The sequence below is a fragment of the Puma concolor genome, chromosome E1 (genome assembly GCF_028749965.1).
Source record: "Puma concolor isolate L17-30 chromosome E1, mPumCon1.1.hap2, whole genome shotgun sequence".
Taxonomy (NCBI): Eukaryota; Metazoa; Chordata; class Mammalia; order Carnivora; family Felidae; genus Puma; species Puma concolor.
The window spans coordinates 42,445,884-42,470,986 of NC_141680.1; the positions used below are offsets into that span (position 1 = coordinate 42,445,884).

The 25,103-nt window shown below is 51.3% G+C and overlaps 1 protein-coding gene across 1 annotated transcript; it reads right to left on the reverse strand.

Annotated features, from left to right (window-relative positions):
* Positions 1–629: 629 nt before the first annotated feature.
* On the reverse strand, positions 630–23,972 carry RAB5C (RAB5C, member RAS oncogene family). Its single transcript, XM_086687332.1, has 6 exons — positions 23,824–23,972; positions 4,734–4,988; positions 3,065–3,216; positions 2,736–2,858; positions 1,726–1,819; positions 630–997 (listed from the first exon to the last, which is right to left on the reverse strand). The coding sequence occupies exons 2-6, from the start codon at positions 4,897–4,899 to the stop codon at positions 882–884; spliced, it is 651 nt and encodes a 216-aa protein (XP_086543458.1). The 5' UTR covers positions 4,900–4,988; positions 23,824–23,972; the 3' UTR covers positions 630–881.
* Positions 23,973–25,103: the final 1,131 nt, after the last annotated feature.

The window sequence follows — 25,103 nt, forward strand, 5'->3', positions numbered from 1 at the left end:
GGAGTGAAGTTAGTTCAAGTAAGCTAGAGCAGATGCGGTCTGATACACTGCCAGAGAGACAAGGAAGACAAGTGGGAGGTCGATCGATCGGCTGACTATATTGACAAGATACTGATTGGTTACATGTTGAAGAAAACATACAATACAAAATACAGAAAAAGTTGGTTCCATCCCCTCCCACCCACCCCCCCCTTACCCACCCACCCCCAAATACTCATCATCGTGATTTGGTCAGAACAGGGCTCAGAGCCAGAGGTCAGGGTGACGGAGGGGGAGGGGGGTTATGGGGAATGGGTTGGTGGCTGTCACAATAATGCTGTGGTAATGCTGTGGTTTCTCTCCCAGCTGTGCGTCAGGGGGTGAGGGGGGGGGCTGCAGCCTGATGACAGCCAGCTGAGGGAAGAGCTGCTTCTCCCTTCCCTCGCCCCTTAGGGCCACCACCCAGAACCAAACCCACTCCAAACACAGTAAGGATATGGATGCTCTTGCTGAGTCTGCTAATCAGCAAGAGGGAAAGAAGGGTAACTGCTCCAACCCCCGCCTCCCCACATACAAGGGTGGGGGGGAACAGGGGCACGTGGCTACTACCAGCAGAGGAAGAGTGGGAGAGCAGTAGAAAGGGCTGGAAGTGGGAAGAGCAGAAGATCATATATATTAAAAAAGTGACTTAAGACTTAAAATTGAATTAGTATTTGTACAGAAAGGTGCAGGTGGAATAACTCACTCCGGCCTATGATCAAAATTCTATGGAGAAATCATGGCGGACCCCTCCCCCTGCCCCCCCAGTGGTAGCCCGAGTCGTTAAGTGCGATTGGTTAGAGTGGATTCCAGTCGGGTCGGTCAGGCGGAGGAGGTGGGGGCAGCGGGCAGGCAAGGGGGGCTCAGTTGCTGCAGCACTGGCTCCGGCTGGCTGGGTTGTTCTCCTGGAGGTCCACGCCTCGGTTCCGGCCTGGAGCACCAGCTGCATTCTGGGGCTCGTTCTTGGGAAGCTTCTTAGCTGTTTGGAAGAGGAGGGGAAATATACATTTGTGGGGCTACCGCAATACTCTTCCAAGTATGCTTGAGTGGAAGCTGGCCTTTGTACCACCCAATCTGGGATAACCCATGGGGGAGCTTCACTTCTTTGCGCCAGGTGCATGCATTCTGAGTGTTTCAAGAAACTGAGGCACAGAGGGGGTCTGGGTGGCTCAGTCGGTAAAGTGTCCAACTTCGGCTCAGGTCATGATCTCACCATTTGAGTTCGAGCCCCACATCGGGCTCTGTGCTGACAGCTCGGAGCCTGGAGCCTGCTTTGGATTCTGTGTCTCCCTCTCTCTCTGCCCCTCTCTCTCTCTCTCTCTCTCTCTCAAAAATAAACAAACATTAAAAAAAACAAACCTGAGGCCAAGAGAGGTTAAATAACTTGCCCCAGGACCACAGAGTTAAATGATAAAACAAGGATTCAAACCCGGGCAGGATGACTCACTACAGAGCCAGATCAGCCTAAAGATCCTAAGAAGTGGGTAGGGGGATGGTGATGTAGGGTTTTCAGTGGGTGGTAATCTAAAGGGTCAGAAAGTGAAATGTTGAGACTTTGGCCCAGGCTGTAGAAACTTCCGGGGTGAACTCTCTATATCGGACAGTCAGATAAAGTGACCCCACAGACTTACCACATACTACAAAACAGCAGCCAGGTGATAGGATAGGACCCTGGTCAGGGGAGGGGAGGGAAGGAGAGCAACTCACCTATTGCCATGAAAATTTCATTCACGTTCATCGCAGTCTTTGCTGATGTCTCCATGAACAGCAGACTGTTGTCTTCCGCATAGGCTTGTGCTTCCTGGTTTAGATGGAGGTGAGAAAGTGGGTAGGAGGGAAATGATGACAGCTGGCAGGGGCCAGGGCCCAGGATAAAAATCTTCCCTCCTCACAGTCGCCTTATACACAATAGAGACAATGCAGGGATTTTTCAGTCCCGAGGCTCTCCTGCTCTGGGTCCCCCCCAAATCTGCACCACACCCAAGGCCCCCACTTCACATACAGCACCTCTCAGTTCACAAACATTGGCAGATGTTTTACTCAGGTTTTCCTAAGTCCATTCTGCCTTTTGCCCTTCAAAATCACTAAGCTAAAAAAATACTTCTAGAAAGTTATCCTACAAATGCACATGCACATTTGGAAAAAATACAAAAGCATGTGGATGTTGACCGCAGTGCTGCTTCCAGTCGTTTGCTATTACAAACAACCTACAAGTCCATTGGTTAAGGGCCTGGTAAAAAATACACAGTATTATGGGGCACACCCCCATCGATGTAAAGAAAGGGATTCATTCGCATGGGTATATTTTTAGAAAAATAAGAAACTGTGATGAACTTGGGGGAAGGGAGACTGAGTGTCTGGGTTGGAGATTTAAATTTCATTCCATGTATCTTCCTGTACTGAGTAAATTTTACTCGTGCGTGTTTTACGTGGATAAAAAGTAATTCTTTTTCAGTAAGTTTCATTGAAAAGTCAGTTTACACAAAAAATAAGCGGAAGCTTCAGCTATCCTTATGCATACACACGCCACCAGCCGATGACAAAGAACAAGGAGAAGCAGAGAAGTCCTTCAGGCCCACATTCAAGTCACGAGAGGACAGCAGATGAAAGCGCCCCGGCCTCCCCACTTGGCCCTCCGCACAGCCCCTGAGCAGCCGAGGCTGAGCCAAGCGTGGAGCCGGCTTACTCCTCCCCACCAAGTCCTGTCCTGCCCCCACCTGGAACTCCACGGCTCTCTTGCTGGCCAGGTCCGCCTTGTTCCCTGCAAGTGCGATGACGATGTTGGGGCTAGCCTGCCTCTGTAGCTCCTTCACCCAGTTCTTGGCCCGTGCAAATGTATCCTGGGGAGACAAGGCCAGAATGTCAGAGAGACAGAGGCGGCATTCTGCCCAGGGCCACTCACTTAGGGAAGCTCGAGCTGGCAGAGCCCAAGTGTCTAAGATGCTACCGCCCTGGAGATTCTGGTGAGACACCCCCAAACGACAGAGGAAATCTGCCCACACCCCATCCAGGAACAAAGTGTTGAGAAGTAAGGGGAAATCTTTACTGTGTTGGTGATGTCATAGACCACGATGGCAGCTTGGGCCCCCCGATAGTACATGGGGGCCAGGCTGTGATACCGCTCCTGTCCAGCTGTGTCCCAGATCTCAAATTTGACTGTTGTGTCGTCCAAACAGACCGTCTGTGTGAGGAAGGCCGCTGTAAGAGGGAAGGTGGTGTTATAAGGCAAGAAGGAGCTCAAGAAGCCACCCCCACATAGCTCCCCAGTACTGCATGTGGACTCTTTGCTGAGATGGGCCCCGAAAAGCCCCCAGCCCAGCGGCTGAAGCAGGGTAGGTGGTGTTTGTATTTTTCTGCCATGTGTCAAGGGGACTGGGGGTTGCACAGGCCTTACAGACCCACACTAGGCAAGGGCAGAAGGGATATCTGCCCGCACCTGAACTGTTTTAGGAGCACCTCCGAGGAGGACTAGCAAGGGGCAGGAGAGGGAAAAGCCCAGGGGAAAATGGACTCCCAAGCACAGAAGGGTGGGCCCACCACTCCCCCCATCCCCCCCCCACCTCCCCTCACAGGGGACAGTCAGGCTGGAAGCCTCCATAGTCCCTCAGTTTGCTCCGGCCCAGGGGTGTTACTGGCCTTCGGTTTCCTGAGGACACTCACACACTTAGCTACACTGGGGCCGCCTGAAAGTACACACTGTTCCGCTGCCAGGCGGAGGCTGGGTGGCTGGCTTCCCGGCTGCCCCTGCCACCTCCAGGCATGCTGGCTAGCCTCCACCCCCAGCTTTGACCTTGACCCATTCCTGATTGGCCACCCTGTGGTTCGACCTTCAGGGAACACAGTGACCCTATCTTTGGTCTGAGGAGACAAGGGAGCATGTGGTGCTTGTGCACATGCTTCAGGAGGAGTCCCAGAGCCGGGACAGGCAGGTGGGAGTCCCCTCCCCACTGGGAACCAGGGGAAGATCCCAGAGAGCTCAGAGTGGAAGCCGGCTCCCTGCTCTGCCCTCCCCCCACGCCCCTGAGGGCCCAGGGTGGGGAAAACTGCCTCACTTCCCTGTCTCCAGCTCCTGACTCGGGTGCTGAGGAGGCAGCAAAGGACTGCTGACTCGGCCCGTTCAGTTTCCAGCTGCCTGGAAACCTCCTACCAAGAGGGCAGAGAAAGGGTGACTCAAGCCCAACGTCCGCCCTGGCCCCTAAGGTTTGTATAGGACACTGAGGCAGGGAACTGAGCCCACACCCTCACGGGCTACACGCTGACCACCAGGAAATCAATGATAGGCTCTGAGCTCGAGGGTAAAGGTCAACTTCAGAAACGCTGGCCCGCTCACCAGGCCATTTCCCCATTCTGCAAAGTAGGAGAGGCCAGGACAGACGCACTGCCTGGTACGGTCAGAAGGACCCTCAGAGATCCAGACCGAGCCTCTCCCTTCCAGAGGCCGGGTCAGTGGAAGGCCCTTAGCCAAGGCCGCGCAACAGTACAGTGGCATAATCGGGAGGAGAAGCCAGTTTTGGACTCCCAGCTAAGTCTTACTGGGTGGCGGTGGGGACTCCGGCATGGAGACCAGCTGTTGGATTTGATTCCAGGGCCCAGGTGAGGAAGAGGTGCTGCCGCCGCAGGCACATTTAGTCCCTCTGGGCAGGCGGCTCCCTTCTCGACGCCAAGGCATTTCTTTGGCATTCCTGAGGCTGCCCCACTCCCTTGTGCCCACTCACCTCCAATGGTGCTCTCCTGGTACTCATGGAACTGTCCCTTGACAAAGCGGAGCACGAGGCTGGATTTGCCCACTGCAGACTCCCCGAGCAGGACCAGCTTAAACTGACAGATCTTGTTCCCAGCGGCTGGTCCGTTGGGTCGCGCTGCACCTCCCCGACCCGCCATGGCCCGTCCTGCTGTAGTGGTACCAGTGAGCGTGGGGCGGGGGCCGGTGCTGCGCGAAGAGGCACTTAGTGAGGACGGGGGACCTCCAACTGCAAGAGAGATCAGCAGTACTGGTCAGGCCAGAGACTGTCGCACAGCAAGGCCTTCTTTTTTTTTTTTTTTTTTAATTTTTTTTTTTCAACGTTTATTTATTTTTGGGACAGAGAGAGACAGAGCATGAACGTGGGAGGGGCAGAGAGAGAGGGAGACACAGAATCGGAAACAGGCTCCAGGCTCTGAGCCATCAGCCCAGAGCCTGATGCGGGGCTCGAACTCACGGACCGCGAGATCGTGACCTGGCTGAAGTCGGACGCTTAACCGACTGCGCCACCCAGGCGCCCCAGCAAGGCCTTCTTAAATCACTCTTAAATCACAGGTCTCTCCCGCTGCCCTCCCTGAGGACCTAAATCCTCCCATCCTGCCAACCCCCTGGCCCCCACCTCCCAGAAGTTAGGAGAAGAGCCCGAACTAGGATGTACTACACATCTATTTGCCCTACAATCATCTCAGCAGTGAAAAGTGGTCTCCCAACTCTAGGTTCATGGTTCTGAGCAAACATATTACTTCCCAATCCCAAGTATCACGTACACACAGGAGAACAATGGGCATATGGCAGCCTGGTGACAGTTAAGTCAACAGGCTCCTTGGAGTACCAAAAAAATCACGCGGGAAGACGCCAGGATCCAGATGAACAAACAACGAACCTGTGGTCCCGTAGCTAAGATCACAGCGCACCTCGGTGCAAAGCCAGAGTGGATGGTGAGGCTGACCAGGGCACAGGGAGTCCAGATAGAAAGCTCATCAGACAAGGCGCTTGGCCAACCTTGTGGGCACTCAGGGACCAGGGACTGGCCAGTGCAAGTTGTATTCAAAATAGCCATTTTGTCCTGCTGTCTCTAGAAGGACTAACTTTCTCAGTCGGAGGCTGGACTGTGCACTGGAATCAAAGTCCCATTTCACTCCTTCATCCCAAACCTCCCTGGTTCTCTCATTTTTGATGGACCAGAAGTCTCACACACATTAAAACACAAAACACACACAAAACCAAACACACACCCAAGCCAGAGAGCTCTGCTGGCAGTCAGAACGGCTGCCAAATTTCCCTTTTCAACAGAGACCTCAGTTCCATTCTCTACTGGCAGAGGCAGAAGGTGACGCAGAGAAGGAACAGGGAAGTATGGGAGGGCAGACACAAATGAGGGACACCGAGACCTGCACCCCAAGCAGCCGGTGTTCCACACTGACATCTTAGTCACTCTGTTAGTGATAGCTTTGGAGGCGCAAAGAAGGATGAGGAGCCTATTTCCAGAAGCCTCTAGAAGACTTATACTAAAAAATACCAGAACGTTTACAGACGAGTACTGTGACGAGGTATTTCATCCTAAACATCTGTATAGCGTCTGAACCTAAGCTGGAAAGAAAAAGCTTTGATTCAACTACCCTTAGCAGAATGGAGTCAATGCAGAGGGGTCTTCAGAACAAGAGCCCAAGGAAGTACAGCCCAGAGCTGCCCCCTCGGCAAAGGGAGTGCATCCCCCTACAGTCAGAGGACGGGGGCGTGAATGAAGAGAAGGGTATCCGTGGGCAGCGATGGGCTATGCTCATGCAAGAAGTTGACGGCAAAGGGCTTGCTTTGTTCAGTCTGAAATCCCTTTTCGCATCCCCGTCCTCCTAGCAACTCATTTAAAAAGTGAGCTTCAGGAAGCATGATTCACTAGCCAGGAAAAACAGTTTCCTTTCTGGATAGCACCAAGGGAAAAGAGGTTTGAACCGGGAGCCACCTCTTCCCCAAGAATACAGGAAGGCAGGCAGTACGGGGGGGGGGGGGGGGGGGGGGCCCGGGGAATCCCTATTAGTAACAAGAAATGCTAGTGCTATGATATTTTACAGTTTTACAGCTTTCTCTTTTAAAAAAAATTTTTTTTAATGTTTACTTTTATTTGAGAGAGAGACCAAAACAGAGCATGAGCAAGAAAGGGGCAGAGAGGGAGACACAGAATCACAAGTAGGCTCCAGGCTCTAAGCGGTCAGCACAGAGCCTGACGCGGGACTTGAACCCACAAAGTACGAAAACATGACCTGAGCCAAAGTCAGCTCTTAACCAACTGAGCCACCCAGGTGCCCCTACAACTTTCTCTTTTCACCCCAGTCACTGATGTTTGCGAGACTCTCCGGCCCTTGAGGCAGGGTCTGTGCTTTTGGCTTCTTTGAGAGCTTTCCTCATAAGGCCTACCAAAGAAATCCTTTTCAGAGCCGGCTAGCATTCACCGAGCAATTGCATAACCATCATCCCCCTTTAGCTTTAAAACAATCTCCCATTTTTTTTCACATAAATAGCCTGCCTCTCAGGTGTTCAATGCCCTGTTCAAGGCCACCCAGCATATAGGTGAAGACCTGGATGCGGGTTGCCTGTGTGCTCCTTTACCTCCTGTGCTCCTGGCCCATCTCCCTGCAGTGGGAAGAATGCTGGAGACAACACCCACCCTGTTTCCGGTCGCTGGGTGAGCGAGACCCTGAGACCTTCTTGTGCGGCAGCAGCCGGCTGGCCTGCAAGGTGTGGCTCCAGCCCACAGTCACAGTGATCTTGCAGGCCCTGACTCCTTCCAACTGTGGGAGGAGCCGCCCAGGGCCAGGCAGGCGACAGCAGCAGAGGGAAACCACAATGGAATTACAAGTTGGTTATTACCACAAATCCACGTGACACATTGTCCCGGCTGGGCGGCAGAGTGTGGCTGGGGCACTACAGAAGGAGGTATGAAGGAGTGGGGAGAGGGGAACGGAAGATCAAGTCCCCGATTCCAACAAAACCAAAGCAGCTGGGGCTGAGGGCTCCTGGGGTGGGAAGTAATCAGCACCCATAAGTCAAGAAATACAGAGATAACATCTAAGTCTTGTCCCTATCGAATCAGTGGGTTTCCAAACCTGCCCAGACAGAACTTGTATTTTTAACAATCCAGTGGTTCCTGACCTTGTCTGTACTTCAAAATCACCTGTGCAGCCGGCCCCTGGAGGTTCCTACAAAGGTTTGGAGGAGGGCCTGGGATCTGTATTTTTTTTTTTTTTTAATGTTTATTTTTGAGAGAACCCGCATGGGGAAGGGGTGGAGAGGGAGGGAGACAGAGGATTCGAAGCAGGCTCCTTGCTGACCGCAGAGAGTCCCATGTGGGGCCTGAACTCACAAACCATGAGATCATGACCCGAGCCAAAGCCGGATGCTTAACCAACTGAGCCACCCAGGAGCCCGAAGTATCTGTATTTTTTTTTTTTTTAATTTTTTTTTTTCAACATTTATTTATTTTTTGGGACAGAGAGAGACAGAGCATGAACGGGGGAGGGGCAGAGAGAGAGGGAGACACAGAATCGGAAACAGGCTCCAGGCTCTGAGCCATCAGCCCAGAGCCCGACGCGGGGCTCGAACTCACGGACCGCGAGATCGTGACCTGGCTGAAGTCGGACGCTTAACCGACTGCGCCACCCAGGCGCCCCAGTATCTGTATTTTTTAAAAGCGCTGTAGGTGCTCCCCCCCCCCCGGCACAAACTGGCAGGTAACATATTCTGCCTGGATATTGATCCTGCCTTCCAGAGGCACATGAGCAGGCACACAAGGCACTTTTTATGGCCTCCGTTGCCTCGTGGTATTATCCCTGGCCCCACTGGCTGATCACATGAACAAAGGTGTTGACCTTCCAAGACAATAAAGACACGGAGGAAGCTGATTTTGCCACAAAGGGCACGCGAAGACATGGGCGTGTTTAGGACAGGCAAAGGCCCCGCCCAGAACCCCAGGAAGCTTTATACCCTCCCCTCCCAAGATTGGAAAGCTGAGGATGCACCCAGGCAGGTGGAAAAGGTGAATTCGCACACTGAGCTGGCCTGCCAGCTGGGGGAGGGAATCTCGCTGTGGGAATCTTCTGAACCAGACGCAAGAATTACCCACGGGTACGGGCAGGTAATGGAATTATAACCAAAAATGCCATAGCAAAAATCTTCTTTCAGATAAAAATCAAATTCTCTTTAAGAGCTAAAGTTGTAGTCAGAGTTTCTTATAAGATACAGAATGGGCCAAAAGATTTTTTTTTTTTAAAACCAGTTTCTCCAACACCAGGAAAAACACACCAGTAGGATGGATTTCCTCCTGGATATTTTCACCAAGCTGCTAAAATGGACAGAGCTTCAGACCCATGGCAAAAGACTCACCTTGACGTGACTGCTCCCCTTACGCTCCAAGTCAGAACCTTGGTTTGTTCAGAGGCTATGGAGTATAAGCACCATCTCCAATCTCATTATCTTCATAGGAAATGGAAGAGATCACAAGGACTGGGGGGCACCGGACACTTTCCCCCACAATGTACACGAAAGGGCAGAGGGACCCAAGCTCCTAAATATATGCCCAGCCAGTTCTGGAGCCAAGGGCGGGTGAGAGAGATAAACAGCAAAATACTAGACTTACTCTGGCTTTTCTCTGCTCTGGACACTAGAAGGTCAGTGGGTACCAAACTTTTTTTTTATCAGAATCACCAGGACATTTAGAAATAACCCTGACCAACTGAATTAAAATTTCTAAAAGTAGAGTCCAGAAAATGTTTTTAAAGTAAGTTCCCCCAGTGATTCTAGGCAGCCGATTTAAGCACAAGAGTTACAGCTGAGGGCACCTGGGTGGCTCAGTTGGTTGATTGTTGGACTTCGGCTCAGGTCATGATCTTGCAGTTCACGAGTTCGAGCCCCACATCGGACTCTGTGCTCTTCAGCATGGGGCCTGTGCTTTAGGTCTTCTGTCTCCCTCTCTCTCTGCCCCTCTCTCTCTCTGCACGCCCTCTCAAAAATAAATAAACATTAAAGAGCTATAGCTGATACAGGAAGGAGGGAGGAATGCCAGAGACAGAAAGGCACCCTTCCAGATCAGTGCCATGGACAACACAGGTGGATCAGACCGTGGGTGGGGACTGATTCCTGGCTTCATGCAACTACTGAAGCTTCTAAGATGCCAGATGCTGCTGCCCTTCACCCTAGCCTCCACTAGATATGTCTCTTCCCTAACCGTGAAGTCACCCACTTCATGCTTTTTGTCCTTCCTGGTAAAAGAGTGAGCAATTCCAGCTGATGGGCGTCTCTCACACTTCCTGTTTGCTTCAGAGACTTCCTCTAGCTGACAGTCCTGGCACAGCCTGGACAGTGAGCTGATTAGGGAAACCAATCAGACTCCGTTGACCAGAGGCTGAGAAGGGCTCACTCAAGGTTAGCCCCTGGGGGGGGGGGGGGGAAGGACGGAGAACCAAGTGACCCTGCCCAGGGCCCCCTAAAAGGTGGTCCTGGCCAGTGACTCTTCAGCTATACCCTAGATGAAAGCATTCCTGAATATCTAACACCACAAGAGCTGGGCAAGAAACGATGAGAGCAGAAGCAATGTGTTAGCCTGCAGAGAATGAAAAAGTGGGGCACAGGAGAAGAGGTAGTTAGGTTCAAAGGTGAAGCTAGAAGACACTAAAAAGCTCGAGTCAGCCAGGGAGATGATTTACCCACAGGCTCCAGAACACAGGCCTTCCTCAAAGGGGAAAATCACCACTACCAGCACACAGGACCAGAGGGCAGACTCACAGAAGGACTACCGGGCCTCTGACTGGCTGCAGACTCAGAAGGAAGAAAAATCTGAAGCAACACAAGCCATGAGCCACATGAGGTACCCACTCACCATTCCCCAGCACAGCTCACAGATTAGGACTTGGGAGACTGGTTTACTTAGAGCCTGGCTCCACCGTTTACTAGCCGAGTGACCTTGGCCAAGTCAGACAGGCAACTACTGTCAGCTTCAGTCTCTTATCTATAAAACGGTATTGTTTAATACCAATCGCATGGGGTTGTTATCAAGGTTAAATGAAACAATGCATAGTTCGAATAACACAGTATTAGGCCGAGGGCGAGGCTCTAGCAAATGACAGGTTTCTTACAGTACTAAGGGCCTACCTAACTAGTTTTGACTCATTGGTTGCCAAAGCTCGAGGTCCTTGAAGACCTCATCCTCCTCTTTCCAATTACAGAGGAAATGAAGTTGAGGTGAGGTGGCCTGCCTGCAGTCACAGTCAGGTGGTGGCAGAACCCAAGCCCAGGACTTGTAATTCTAGCAGGGCTTCCTCGTCACAGATAGAAAACCCGAGAATATTAACAGTGTCATCACAGCCACTACAAATAACAGGGGTTCTATGTACAAATAACAGCCTTCTATGTAGGCTTTAATGGAATATGGCTTTTAACAATGGAAAAATGAGTTTGTATCAAACTGTAAAAAAAAAAAATACTGCTAGACAGGAATATTTTATATCTTGATTTGGGAGGTAGACACACAGATGTACACAAATGTAAAAATCTATCAAGCTGTCCAAGTGAGATGTATAAATCTTACTACGTGTAAGTTACACATCAATACAGAATGTTTCCGGAATCCAATTTTGCATACAACAGTGAGAAAGTAAAGCTTACAAATGCTATGAAACCATTCTAGCTTCCCTGTATAGAAGATATTTTCTGCCTCCTCTTTAGTATAACAAAATTCAGAATAATAAAGACAATCAAAAAGATGGATGCCTGAATTAGAAGAGGACTAAAAGAGGGGAGCCTGGCTGTCTCAGTCAGAGGAGCACGTGACTCTTGATCTCGGGGTTGGGAGTTTGAGCCCCATGCTGGGTGTGGAGATTGCTTAAATAAATAAAAAACAAAAAACAAAAAACAAAAAAAAAATAGAGGGGGTGTCTGGGTGGCTCAGACAGTTAATCGTCCGATTCTTGGTTTTGACTTGGGTCATGATCTCACAATTCATGAGTTCAAGCCCCGCATCTGGCTCTGTGCTGACTGTGCAGAGCCTGCTTGGGATTTTCTCTCTCTCCCTCTCTCTCTGCCCCTCCCCAACGAACGCATGTGCTCATGCTCTCTCTCTCAAAATAAATAAACATAAAAAAAAAAAAAAAATAGAGGGCAGAGAAAGAACAAAAGTACCCAGCTAACAAGGCGCAAGCTAATAGGATTCAATACAAATAGGACTGCTACACACATACTAAGAATATATTTGTACTTAACTGTGGGCTGAAGAATTTTAAAGTTGCTTAAAGCTTCATAATAAAAAGGGAAGGTGACATTTATGTCTTTTCAGTGAGCAGAAAGGTTACCACAGTGACGCTGTGCACTCTCCAATCAGTCCAGAGGGAGTCTGCAGAGTCTGCAGGGTTTAGGGGGTGCAGGCTGGGGGATGGAATCAAAGAGAGGGGCATCTTCCCGTGTGACCAGTACTATGGGATTGCAACACAGAGGACCTGTGTCCCACCTGGAGGATAACAGAGGAATCTTGGCCCTGGAAGCCAGAGGCTTAGAAGGCCAGGTTGAGATTTGGGGAGAACGCTGATGGGGTGTGTCAGGCCAGGGCTGGGGCCCCTCATCCCACCACAAAGTAGGGGATTCAGGATCAGGAGAGCTGGCAGCAGGGGAGGAAGGGGTGCCGCGTTTACATAGTCACAGTAAGAGGACTGCCTTTCCAGGGGGAAGGGAAGGAAAGCATCCCAGAGAGCTGCCCAGGGTGAGCTGCGCCCCCTACCACTGCAAGATGCCCTTGAATCTGCCCGAGCCCTTAATCCATCTCCCTTAACTGGGATCAGTTTCAGCTCACTCCCCTTTCAAGGAGAACTCTGCTGGGGCTGGCTGCCTGGACTTCCCCACCACAACGGGGCCCTGACACTGTCCACAGGGGCTCCTACTGGAGCCACTAACAGCACTAACACCTGCAAAAGGGGCCAGGGTGCAGGAGCTCCAGGAGTCTGAAACCCTAGAGGCACATGACTAAGCGGTCCTTTCCACTCTCCAGGCAGAACCGGGCTCCACAGCCCTTTCTCCTGGGCAGGAAGATGCCAAGGTGAGTGAGGCGGAAGCCACCCTTGAGGGACAGATCCCCAGCTTCCTAGAGCCCTGCCCCATTAAGAACATCAAGAAAGCCTTCCCTGAGCTTCGCGCTGCTTTCTTGGCTCTCGACAACAGACGATCCTGAGAAGCTGACAGAAGCAGACTCAGCGCTAACTTTCAGGCAGAGGATGGAAACCTCCAGCCCCTGTGCCTATAGGGAGGATGACTGATGGGGGCCGGGCCGGGGGGGGAACATCACATATCTGCTGACACAGCTTGGTCACTGTGGGCTGCCTGTACTGTCCACAGAAGGGCCCCAGGAATCATGGGTAGCTCTGAGAGCTACCCATGGGGAGCTCATTCACTGGTCGTGCTGGCCAACAGAGCCAGACGTTCGGGCGCAGGTAGTGAGGAAGGCCAGACAGACAGGGGACCACCTGCGGCTGCACCAGGCAAAACTCGTCCTGTCTCCTGACCCTAAGAGGCACTAGGGGCCCTAGGTGCTGACACTGACACTCCTAAGAGACTATTCTCCCTAAGGGGACCCAATCTCCCGACTCAGCACACCCCAGTCGGCAAGGTTGCGGTGGACCCTCTGGCCCCAACGGGGCAGCTAAGAAGTCTCAAGCAAAAGCTGGATTGAAGTTTGGTACCTTCTGCGACACAAATCCACACGCAGCTAGCTACAAGATGTGGTGGGAAAAGGACTGAAGCAGAGCAGTGGCTCACGGGCCACCACCCAGCTCTTCACTTGCTAGTGCCAGAGAGAGGATGCGAAGAGAGCCCGCCAAGGCACAGGTTCTTCCCTGCTGTGATCCCAGGACAGAGTGTGAGTTACGTCAAAGCCAGTGAGTTCAGACATGGGAGCCCTGCTGACCCACAAGCCTCACAACTACCCTGTATTTGTTCTGCTGATGCAGTTACTTAATTAATCAATTAATTAATTAATTTACTTACTTATTAATTATTTAAAAAAAATTTTTTAGTGTTTATTTTTGAGATTGAGCAGGGGAGGGGCAGAGACAGAGGGAGACACAGACCCGAAGTAGGCTCCAGGCTCCAAGCTGTCCGCACAGAGCCTGACACGGGGCTCAAATCACGAACCATGAGATCATGACCTGAACCAAAGTTGGATGCTTAACTGACTGAGCCACCCAGGCGCCCTCATGCAGTTACTATTTACTTAGGACAGTTCTAGCTGGGATCTCAGCAACGCAGAGCCCGTCTTCCCCTCTGGCTCTGGAGGGTCTCTTCGGGGGCCAGGAGCATCAGCCGGGCCAGCTGCCACTTCTGCTCCTGCCACATGCCCAGAAAGATGCCAAGAACCTCTGCTGAATGTCAGGGTCATCAGCCACACCTGTTTGTTGGGCTACTCATACCAACAAGTGACCAGCAACTGACATCCCTCACAAACCCTTCCTGTCTTTACCAAAAAAATGAAAACAAAAGAAAGGCAAGTGAATTCACTGCCCTCAGCTCCTAAATAGACAGCAGAGGGCAGAGACCGTGTTTGAGAAGTGAATGGGGAAAAGAGAATCAGGTATCAGACACCAGCAAACCAAATTCCTCTTGCTCAGACACCACATACACTGTGGTTCAGAGGCCGCCCAACTAACAAGAAACAAGGTCAAAGTTCCCACTGCGAGATCTGAGGGACGAAGGCAACTCTCAAGAGCCTGGATACAAAGCACAGTATTTTAGGCGGGCTTTTTCTTTCTTTTTTTAAACATTTATTATTTTTGAGAGAGAGAGAGAGAGAGAGAGAGAGCAGGAGAGGGGCAGAAAGAGGGGGGGTAGAGAGGATCCCAAGCAGGCTCTGTGCTGACGGGAGCGAGCCTGATGCGAGGCTCAAACTCAGGAACCCGAGATCATGACCTGAGCCAAAGTCGGACACTCAACCCACTGAGCCACCCAGGCGCCCCTGACTTTTTCTTCCTTAATCTTTGCTGAACAAAATGCAGAAAGAGTGCCAGGTGAAGAAACCAAGCAATGAATGAGTCTAAACAAGTTTCAATGAATGAGTTCTACTTCTACTTCCATGGCCCCAAATTATCATAAGACTGGTACAGGTGGCAAGAGGTTGGAGAACTTGGGGGCTTGAGATGAGGAGTGAAGAGGGTAGAGAAATTAAGGGCACTGTTACAGATGAAAAGGAGCACACAACAACATTCTCCAAGGCTGCACTACGGGTTTCCTTTGTTTTAACAGCACATGATATCAAGCCAGACACACAGTAGGTGCTCGTAAACAGAGTCTGCAATACACACACAGTAGGTGGTGAACGGAGCTGCAATACAGGCCTGGTTGGGTCTGGCAAGTGATGCGGCAGCCGAAGGCTTAAATCCACATCCACCTGCCAGGCTGCTCACACCCCATCACAAGCCACAGCCCAGCCCAGCCCAGCCAAGGAACCTCTTTACTACCTCAGACAGGACCTCTTAGGTTCCTTCTGCATAGGGGCTAAGAGCACAAGTCTTGGAGTCAGACCAACTCCAGTTCAAGTCCCGGAGCCACCACGTACTGGGGTGACCTGGTGTTGTCACTGGACCCATTTTCCGATACATAAGCTAGAAAGACTAATGCCCATCTCCCAAGGCTGCTGGGAAGAGGATACACGTGAGACTTGGCAGAGGGCCTGGCTCCGAGCAAGCCCTTCATAGATGTTCCTGGGGTGGGGAAGCCCCTGACCCTGGAGTTCCCTACGAAGGAAGGAGATCCTCAATCAGTATGTTCACTCCCTGTTCACACGTTCCTTCTGCTTACAGTCTCCTTGGACCCCATTCTTCAATGTCCCTCATTTGGAGAGAAAGCTGAACACATCGACTACGGTCTGAATGTCTGTGCCCCCCTCCCCCCCCCCCCCCACCGCCATGTTCATACGTTGAAATCCTAACCCCAATGTGATGGTATCTGGAGGTGATTAAGCCATGCGGGCAGCACGCTCATGATTGGGATTAGTGCCCTTTTAAAGGAGGCTCCAGAGAGCTCCCTTGCCCCTCCAGCCATGTGAGGACATGGAGAGAAGCTGGCCTGGAAGAGGGCCTTCACCACAGCCCGACCATGCTGGCTGCCCCTCTAATCTTGGACTTCCGGCCTCTAGAACTGTGAGAAATAAATGTCCTTGTTTATAAGCCGGGCAGTCTGTGGCATTTGGGTATGGCAGCCTGAACAGACTAAGACGGCGACTTTTAACAGTGTCCTAGAAAAAGGACCAGTTCACCCTTGATGTCCTGTGTCCTGTCAATAACCCTCACCCTGTATTCTCTGGAGACTGGCTTCCAAAGCCACAAGAATGGAGAGGGGACCACCACTATCCGGAAAAATCAGCAGGGTTGAACCCTCAAACAGGTAAACAATAACCCCTTAAAAAAAAAAAAAAGAAAAGAAAGAAAAAGCCCCACAAGAGAAAGCATCTCAAAGCCCAAATGCCCTTCCTTCCATTTCAAAGCCTCTTTCAGGAAAGGGAAGAAGTAGTTCAGTTGTGGGGGGGGGGGGGAGGGGGCAGGACTAGGACAGCTGACAAAGAAACCAGAGTTCCTTTTAAAGAACCAGGCTGGAAATGCTAGAGGTTTGGAAATTGGCGTCATTAATCACCACAGCCTCTGAGCAGCTCAGAGAGCAATGTGATGACTAGGAGAGCAGCCAGGGTGAGGAAGGCCACCCACGCCCTCCCCCACTCCCGGGATGCTCTGACAGAGCCACCTGAGGAGGACACACAGGCAGCTAGGAATAGAAGACTAGAGGCTTGTAAACCAACTCCTGTTAAGATCCCAAGTTAGTGTTGCCAGAAGGGCTCAAGTTACACATCTTCAGAGGGCTGACAGTACAACAGAAGGATTTAAGCTATTCAATGATTCAGGATCACAGCTCAAAGTGACAGCCTGCCCTGGGCCTGCCTAGAGCCACAAACCCTCCCAAAGGGGAGGTCTGTTCTTGAATGGCAGCAAAACAACACTGGCCCAGGCCACAGGGACTCCCTTCTAAGGCCGAGTTCTGGAAGGTCTGGCTGGAGCACTTGGCACCTGAAATAGAGGACAGTCATGTATCTTATCTTCCTAAATGGATAGTGAACTCCGGAGCAAACACCAAATCTGACCATTCGGGGATCAGTCGAGTTGCTGGATCAGTCAAAACATCAGGCAGGGGTACAAGAAGTATGAATGGGTGAGTCGAGAAGCAACAGCCTGCTCCTGGGGTCAACTGCCAGGAGTCTCCCACACACATTTCCCAGGGGCATCTTCACCTTGTTGAACTCTGGTGTCTTCAGTGACTAACCAGCAAGACAAGAAACTAATTGAACCCAGCCACACAGGTCCATATCAACATACTTAGAGGAAACAGTTGCTAAAAAAAAAAGGCAGTGGTCTTGAAGAGATAGCCGATTCTAGGACTGGGGCAGGAAATATGCAAGGTGAGCCTGGAGCATCTAGTAGTGACGAAAAATAAAGAAGTGCTCAAAAGGGGCACCTGGGTGGCTCTGTGGTCAAGTGTCTGACTTCGGCTCCAGTCATGATCTCGAGGTTCATGGGTTCGAGCCCCGCATCTGGTTCTGTGCTGACAGCCCGGAGCCTGGAGCCTGCTTCGGATTCTGTGTCTCCCTCTCTCTCTGCCCCTCCCCCACTCCCGCTCTGTTTGTCTCTCTCAAAAATAAACATTAAAAAAAAAAAAGTGCTCAAAAAATGAACCCCCCCACCCCAATGATGGGGTGGGTCAAAGGGACCTGAGAGACCTCCCAGTGACCAGACCTGGAACAATCTGAGCAATAAAATAAAGTAGTACTGGATTACAAACCAAAATATAAATATCCATGAGTCCATACTGTTATAAATAAATGAATAAATGGGGGCGCCTGGGTGGCTCAGTCGGTTAAGCATCCAACTCTTAATCTCAGCTCAAGTCATGATCTCACGGTTTGTGGGATCGAGCCCTGCATCGGGCTCTGTGCTTAAGTGCAGAGACTGCTTGGGATTCTTCCTCTCCATTACTCTCTCTCTGCCCCTCTCCTGCTCACTCTCTCTCTCTCTCAAAATAAGTAAATTAATTAAATTTTAAAAAAAGAATAAAGAACTGAGGGACAACAAACAAATCTCTCCTATTCCAGAATTCCAAATAATTCACGTAGATACACTGCCCTTGAGGAGAGAGGCACAGTCCCCCACTCGAGTGTGCGCTATACATAATGACCTCCTTCCAAAGAGGACAGTACAGAAAGAGGGAGGGGAGACAGCGACTTTCCAGTGGAGAGACCTGACGAACATCACCTCAGCCAGGTGACCAAGGCTGACATCAACAGAGATAAGTCACGTTAACTGCATGTACTCTTGATGTGTGATGAAAGCAGCACTTTACCTGTGTGGGCTTCCTTCCCCTGACTCATAACCCCAGTGTAATCATGAAGAAAACATTAGACGAATCCCAACCGAAAACACACTAAAAAATACCTGAGCAGTATTCCTCAAGATGGTCAAGCTCATCAAAAACAAGGAAAGCCTAAGAAACTGGCTCAGCCAAGAGGAGCCTAAGAAGACACGCCAACTAAATGCAATGTGGTGTCCGGATGGGATCTTGGAACAGAGAAAGGACCTTAGATAAAAGCGAAAGGAATCTGAGTGAGGTGCGGACCTTTCACGAACAATTACGTATCAAAATTGGTTCACTCAGTGTGACAAATGTGCAATACTGATGTAAGAGGTTAATAGTAGCAGAAAGTGAGCATGAGAAAACTGAAAGCTGTGCTACCTATGAAGTTTTTCTAAAACTATTCTGAAATAAAGTTAATTAAAAAAAAAAAAAAAAGGCAGTGGCTCATCTTGTGGCAAAATGAGATCCAAGGACACCAGTGACCATGAACTCATGTTCCTAAGACAAGTGAACTCTCCACGGAGCCACACTGAGGGGTGCGTGGGAAGAGGGGTGGCAGGAGCCGCATCAGTGGTCCCGAGGTGCCCCACCCCACAGGCACAGGGCCTGAGAGTTTGAAGGCCATGGGAGCAGGTCACAGAGGGAAGGCTGCTCTCACCACTCCTGTCCACACAGCTGCTGGTGCCACTTTCTTAAGATCTCCCCCCTTCACGAATGAGCCCATGCAGATGTGCAAAGCAGCAGCCCCGCGTCAGAGGTGAAGTCACCCCCAGTGATCTTGCTGAGTCCCAGCCTGCCATTGGTGCCACCTCGCCACAAGCAGCCACCGAAGCACAGCTACTGGGTACACGTGCTGCAGAAGGTGGCCAGCGGAACTGTGGATGGCCAAAGCCATGGCCGCCTTTCCCCATGAAACCCTTCACTGGAAAGATTGGAGACTGGGAGACGGCAACCCTCTGGAAATTTAGTCTGTGACCTGTCCCCACCCCCATGTCATCTGCACTGTAACATTCATCCCATTCACCTGTTTGCTCTCCTGCGTGTGAGCAACTTGTTGGAGGACAGGCCAAAGATATGGGCCAGGCTTCGGGATCCACACTGTGTGAGCTCAGAAAGTGTGTGTTAAAAGACGTGGGCAGACATGTGCTTCAAGGGCACCTATGAATGTCTGCCCTCTTCTTTAACAACCCCAGCAGGGGACCTTCCATGATGGGGACCATGGGAGGCCTGGACACACAGATAAAACAGGACATGACCCTTCCAGGGCTCAGGCACTAGACAAGGGGTACTAAGACCAAAGTGCAGGGAGGGGAAAAGCCCTCAGCCTAGAGGAAGGGAAGGCTTCACAGAGGAAGTGATGTTCCAATGGCCAACTGCGCTTTAAGAGGAAAAGTCAGGAAATGTGCCTCGGAGGCAGGTGAGGCGGAGAAGAGCCTTGGAGGCAAAGGGAGGAGCACACAGCCCAGAAATGGGACAAGAGGGGTATCCAAGCACAGACTCGATTCTGACCCGACTGGGAGTTCCCCACCATAACGAGGGGATTAAACACAGTACCACCCTCCTAGGGTTGTCAGGAGGATTAAGGAGTCAGGACATATGAATGGCTAAGAAGGGCGTAGCAAAGCTCAAAAAGTTGCGTTTTTACTTGTATTATTATTCCAATATCAGGAGACGGGGTATTTAATCTGAGAACTACTCTCTTAAAATACCAGGCTATTAATGTGGAAGACTCCTTAAGATATATTCCAATTCTCTGCCATGACTCTTGGAAGCACTATTACCTGGACTTGGTGACATCCCAGTTTATAAATCCTATCCTACAGGGCACCTCAGGTCATGATCTCAGGTCATGATCTCAGCTCAGGTCATGATCTCAAGGTTATGAGTTGGATCCCTGCATCAGGCTCTGTGTTGATGGCATGGAGCCTGCTTGTGATTCTCTCTCCCTCTCTGCCCCTCCCCCGCTCATGTTCTTTCTTTCTCTCTCTCTCTCTCTCTCTCTCAAAATAAATAAACTTAAAAAAAAAAAAGTATTATAAATCCTACCTGAAGCAGTGCTTCTCAAATAGCCCCAACAAAAGCACCCCTGATTAAAGTCAGGGGAGAGGAAATGCAAAACTCCAGGAATCTGGGAATCGAACCCAAAGCAGCCTGCCACAAACAAAATATTGTCTTTAAGTTTCTTGTGTTAGCTTAAACTCATGTCAACTTTGCATTCCAATCTGTAATAGATCCATGACTGTTTTAATACAAAAATGCTTAAAACTAAGATGGAAGTGCCTAGAAGATGCAAAGACCCCTCTTAGTCGGTGGCTTGGACTACCCACAGCACAGGACCCCTGCAGGGTCCAAGAACCCCAGATGAAGAAGCACAGTCATGGCCTTAGCATTCTCTTCTGCAAAATGGGATTCTGACCGGTATCTGTGAGATCAGACAACATGTGAAACCATGAAGCAGAGCGCCAGGCGACACAGCAACACTTGGTACAAATGCTGAAGCAGAATCTTCGGGATGAATTATAATGTGCCTTCGAAACCCCACTGATCCATAAAATTGCTATTTGTGGGTATCTGGCTATCCTGTGCCAGGCACCGGACTAGTTCCTTTACCCTGTTTCTAATTCTGCAAAATACTTCGTATCCCCATTTTACTGGAAGAAACAGAGGCTCAACAAGATCAAGTCACAAGTCCAAGGCCAGGCGACTGGTAAGTGGGGGAGTCCAGACAACAACTCAGCTCTGGCTGACTCTATAAAGCTGTGCTTTCCACCCTACCGTAACACCTGTTTACTGGGCAAGGCTCAGAAGAAGGATGTTTCTAAGAAGGACTTGCTTCGTGGGGCTGAATTTGAATTTTGACCTTGCTGTTTCCATGTAAATTCTAGTGAAAGGAGCTACTGGTGGACAGCCACATTCTTCCCACCCGCAAGCAGAAAGGGGAATCAGGGGGTGAAGCAGAAGCCGCGCTGCTGGCTCCCAACACCCATAACCCGGCCCAGAGAGACCCCTGAGCCCACTCACTTTTACTTTCATTTTCTAGCCATCACGACTTTCCCAGAAGTGAATGCTACAGATGTCAGCAAACTCCCGCCCCGAAGAGTACTGACTTGGGACTCATAACTACCATGGTCCCCAGAGGCCGAGGAGATGGGGGTCATGGAGGATAGGAAGGTGGTGTGGGGGTGGGGAAAAAAACAGAAGCAGAGGAGGGCATCAATGACACGGACGCTAAAGGGTCTGCAGTGGGGCCCCTGCCTGCTCACCCTGCGTGCCCATTCCTTGAAGCAGCCTGAGGAAGGGCCCACTCTTAGGGAAAAAGAGGCACGTGGATTCCTAAATCTCAAGCCCCGGTTCTACCACCTTCTAACCAGATGACCTAAGGCTAGCTACTTTAAATTCCTTCAGCATCATCTCTAAAATGGAGATACAAAATCTCATGATCTCCCAGGACTCTTGTAAGGAACAGGTATGAAAAGAACTTTGTTTCTTGGGAGGATCATGTGTGAAAAAACCCTGCAGCTTTAAAATGATTTCTAAAAATCCATCGTTCCCACCTCTCCATTGCATGAAGGCAGAAAAGGCCAACTAGTTGAAAGAGGCAAGAGAGGAGAGGCTTCTGTGGCACACAGAGCCCTTCCTCTTTTTGCCAAGCAATGTCGGATCTCTGCTTGGACTCTACAATCCCTGGATACCGGAAGCGGCTGCCTGACGACCGGGGGCACTGATGCCTTCCACATCTCTCTGAAAGGGAGAGCTTCTCCTTCAAAAACCTGTTTCAGAATTCTGGCCGGGAGAGCATGTCCAGACAAAGAGGGTCCCCTCAGAAGGCTGGCAGCCTCATCCTGTGACTCTCAAAGAGTTCCAGAAACCACAACCCTCGACAGGCGAGATAAGTTTGGTCAGAGACCGATGGCCAGTGAGCAGTCAGGCCTCTCCAGCCCTGCCCCTCAGAGGCACAGGCTGACCAGATTAGAGAAACTAGACTGGCCACAGAAGTCTCCAATAACCTGCCAAAGAAGACCACACTAGTGGTCCAACTGTTGACCCCAATAAGGTAGGCTTTTTTGTTGTCCAATAAAAAACGAAATGAGTGCATCCCAGGTCTAGCTCAAAAGTTTGTAGGAGTGAGACACTGGTGACTGACTGTCCAGAAGAAGTCAGAAAAGGTCTCAAGGCAAAAAAAAAAAAAACAACAAACGTTTAGCACCTGTAAGGGCAGTAAAGACGGTGCAGAACACTGAAGAGCTACAGAAATTCCCAAAGACTGCATGGCCTTTCCTCCCTTCCTCGGATGTGATAGCAAGGGTCGGTCATGGCCTCAAAGAGTCAGGCTACTCTCGTTAAGGTACAGTCTTGGCCTGTACTTTGGCCACATAACAAAGAACCTCCCAGGCTGGTCTGAGACAACAGCCATTTCACACACCTAAGTCCCAAGCACTAGACAAGGATCAGATGTCAGTACAGGCTGCCTCTTGGAAAGGCTGGGGGGAATCAGCCCTTTCTGGCATGTATGGGAATCCCTTGGGCTACAAAAATCAGCACATCAAGAAGCCAGAGGTGCCACTGTGCTCTCACCTTGCTCCTCTATAATCTACAATTTGTCCAAGCCCAGAAGGGACTAGAGAGGCCCTAGGACTAGAAGTGGCATAGACCTGTTGATCAAGGAGATGTGTGTGTGTTTGAGAGTGGGAAGAGATGAGCCAGGACCCTTTGATTCCAGATTCCTAATTTTTGGTCTTTTCCCTCCGCCCTAAAGACCAACAGACAGCAGTCCTAGGAGGAGCAGTCTCTCTGAAGCAGCTTGGAAACCACTCACGTGCTCTGGGAGGACAGGGCTGAGCCTGGAGCAAGGGGGAGGGGGAGAGGGGGGAGAGAAAGAAGATAATGAATGGGCAGATCCACCCTGATCTGTGATCTGTAGCTAGGATTAAGCAAACCTCAGCTAAATTTTTCAGAGGCAGGAAGAGAAATACACTCAGAAAACACAACTAGGGAACAATATAACTAGAGGACAGATATGGGGGTGGAGGGGGCAAGACAAGAAGGCAGTTCATCCCTAAAAAGTGGCCAAGACTTCAAATTCTGCTGAGATCCTGGCTGGCTCCCTGGCTCGAGGAAAGAGGGGAAGGGAGGAGCTATGGGAGCCTGTGAGAGTGGAACGCTGTCACCCAGGACCCCTCCGCCCTCCCCCTCCCCACCCCAGGAAATCGAGATAAAATTTCCCTAGGGCTGGAGGGGACAACTGTTTTTGTGGGACGGTGTGGGCCGGCGGGGAGGAAAACCGCGACAGACAGCACTCCTCGCCACCTCTATAGAGAAGGAAGACCGCCTCCTTCATACCTAGCAAAGATTCCTCCAGTTCTGGGAGCAGAGGGAGCAGAATTTGGGGTCTCTCTCTCCCACAACTGGACTGGACAGGCCAGAGGAGAGCCCCGGGGGTGTCCCAAGGCTCATAAAGGGCCGGTTAGAGTGGGTAAGAAGGGCCCCCCTTTGGCCCGACGCCTGGGGAGCCCCTTAAGAGGGGGCTACGGGTCGGGGGAGGGGTCACTATCCCCCTAAGCCGGGGTTGGGCGGGAGGAAGTGCTGCCCCGAAGAGGGTTCAACGCGAACGAGACACTGGGTCGCGGGACAGGCACACTCACGGCGGCTCCGGGGCGGCGGCGTTACTTGGGGCCGGGGCTCGGACAGGCTCCGCTCCTCTCCCCCCGGCGGTGTCCCAGGCTCCGGCCTCCACTTCCGCCTTTCAGCCGCTCCGGATCCGGATCTCCACCTCAGACCCGCCCCTCAATACTCCCAGGTGACTGACAGGGCGGAGAGACCAATGGGAGGCACTCTTGACCGATTTACAGGCGACGCCTGTGGGCGGCACGGGCGAGGCGGGAGAGCGCGCGCGAGGGACGGCGGGACTTGTAGTTCAGAGAACTGGGAGGAGCCGGTGGCCGCCTGGGACTTAGGGTTAGGGTGGAGCCCGCTGCCGGCGAGGCGGAGCCCGGCCGGGAAAATTTTAAAGCCAGGGCTGCCAAACGCGTCACCCTGGGTTCCAGGAGCCCCGAGGGGAGGCGGGTGGCAGAGCGCTGGAAGAGGGCAGACGACTGTGTGAGCAGAATTGGGAAAGGAAAAATATGGTGTGAATGAATAATGCACATGAGGCCGCAGTTCTGAGCACTGGCTAAACCGGAGAAGCCTCTGTCTGCACAGAGCTGCCAAGTCAGCTCTGGGAGCCCGACTGTTGGGGACATTCTGTAATGAGGAAGGTGACGGAAGTGCTATAGGAAGGGTTCTCTGGAGGTGAACCAGAGAGATCAAAAGGAGAGCTCCTGCCACTGCTCAGCCGTAAGCCAGGACCCTCCTCCTTTGGCTGAACATCAAGACACACCAGGATCACCTCTACCTCTGCCTCCCCCGACCCCGACCCCGACCCCGACCCCGAACCAGCTCCTGTCTCTGATGCCAAATATGGAGCCGGACTACTTCTGCTTTGGCTCTCCCCATCCATAAATACAGATTAGAACCATTTCTGTTTGCCTCCCCCACCTTGACCTCCATATGGATCAGGACTATTTCTATTTTTCTTTTTTCTTTTCTTCTTTCTTTCTTTGCTTCCCTTAATGTGGATTAGGACCACTTCTGTCTCCGCCCACCCCCCTCCCCCAACACGGACCGGTATCTCCTCTGCGTTTGCATCCCACTCCCAGGAATACTACTCAAAACTTGTATGGAATCAAAGCTCAGTCCAGAGACAGCTGTGGGCGTTGTTCCTGTGACACCTGCTGACACCAATCATACTTTGGAGCCTGAGCTGAAGAATCAACCTGTCTGGGACCGCCTGCCGCAAAACTGCCCACACCTAGTTCCATCTGGTCACCAGAGCGCCGCTTTCTAACAATAGCCGTAACCCCCATTTCCCCACCCCTGCATCCCT

What these genes read in the sequence shown, in the direction of transcription:
- RAB5C (XM_086687332.1), bottom strand. Translation starts at nt 4,899, where the DNA reads ATGGCGGGTCGGGGAGGTGCAGCGCGACCCAACGGACCAGCCGCTGGG. An exon ending in TCTATGACATCACCAACACA is followed by an intron (nt 2,859 to 3,064) that starts GTAAAGATTTCC and finishes TTGTCTCCCCAG; the next exon opens with GATACATTTGCACGGGCCAA. An exon ending in TGAAATTTTCATGGCAATAG is followed by an intron (nt 998 to 1,725) that starts GTGAGTTGCTCT and finishes TCTTCCAAACAG; the next exon opens with CTAAGAAGCTTCCCAAGAAC.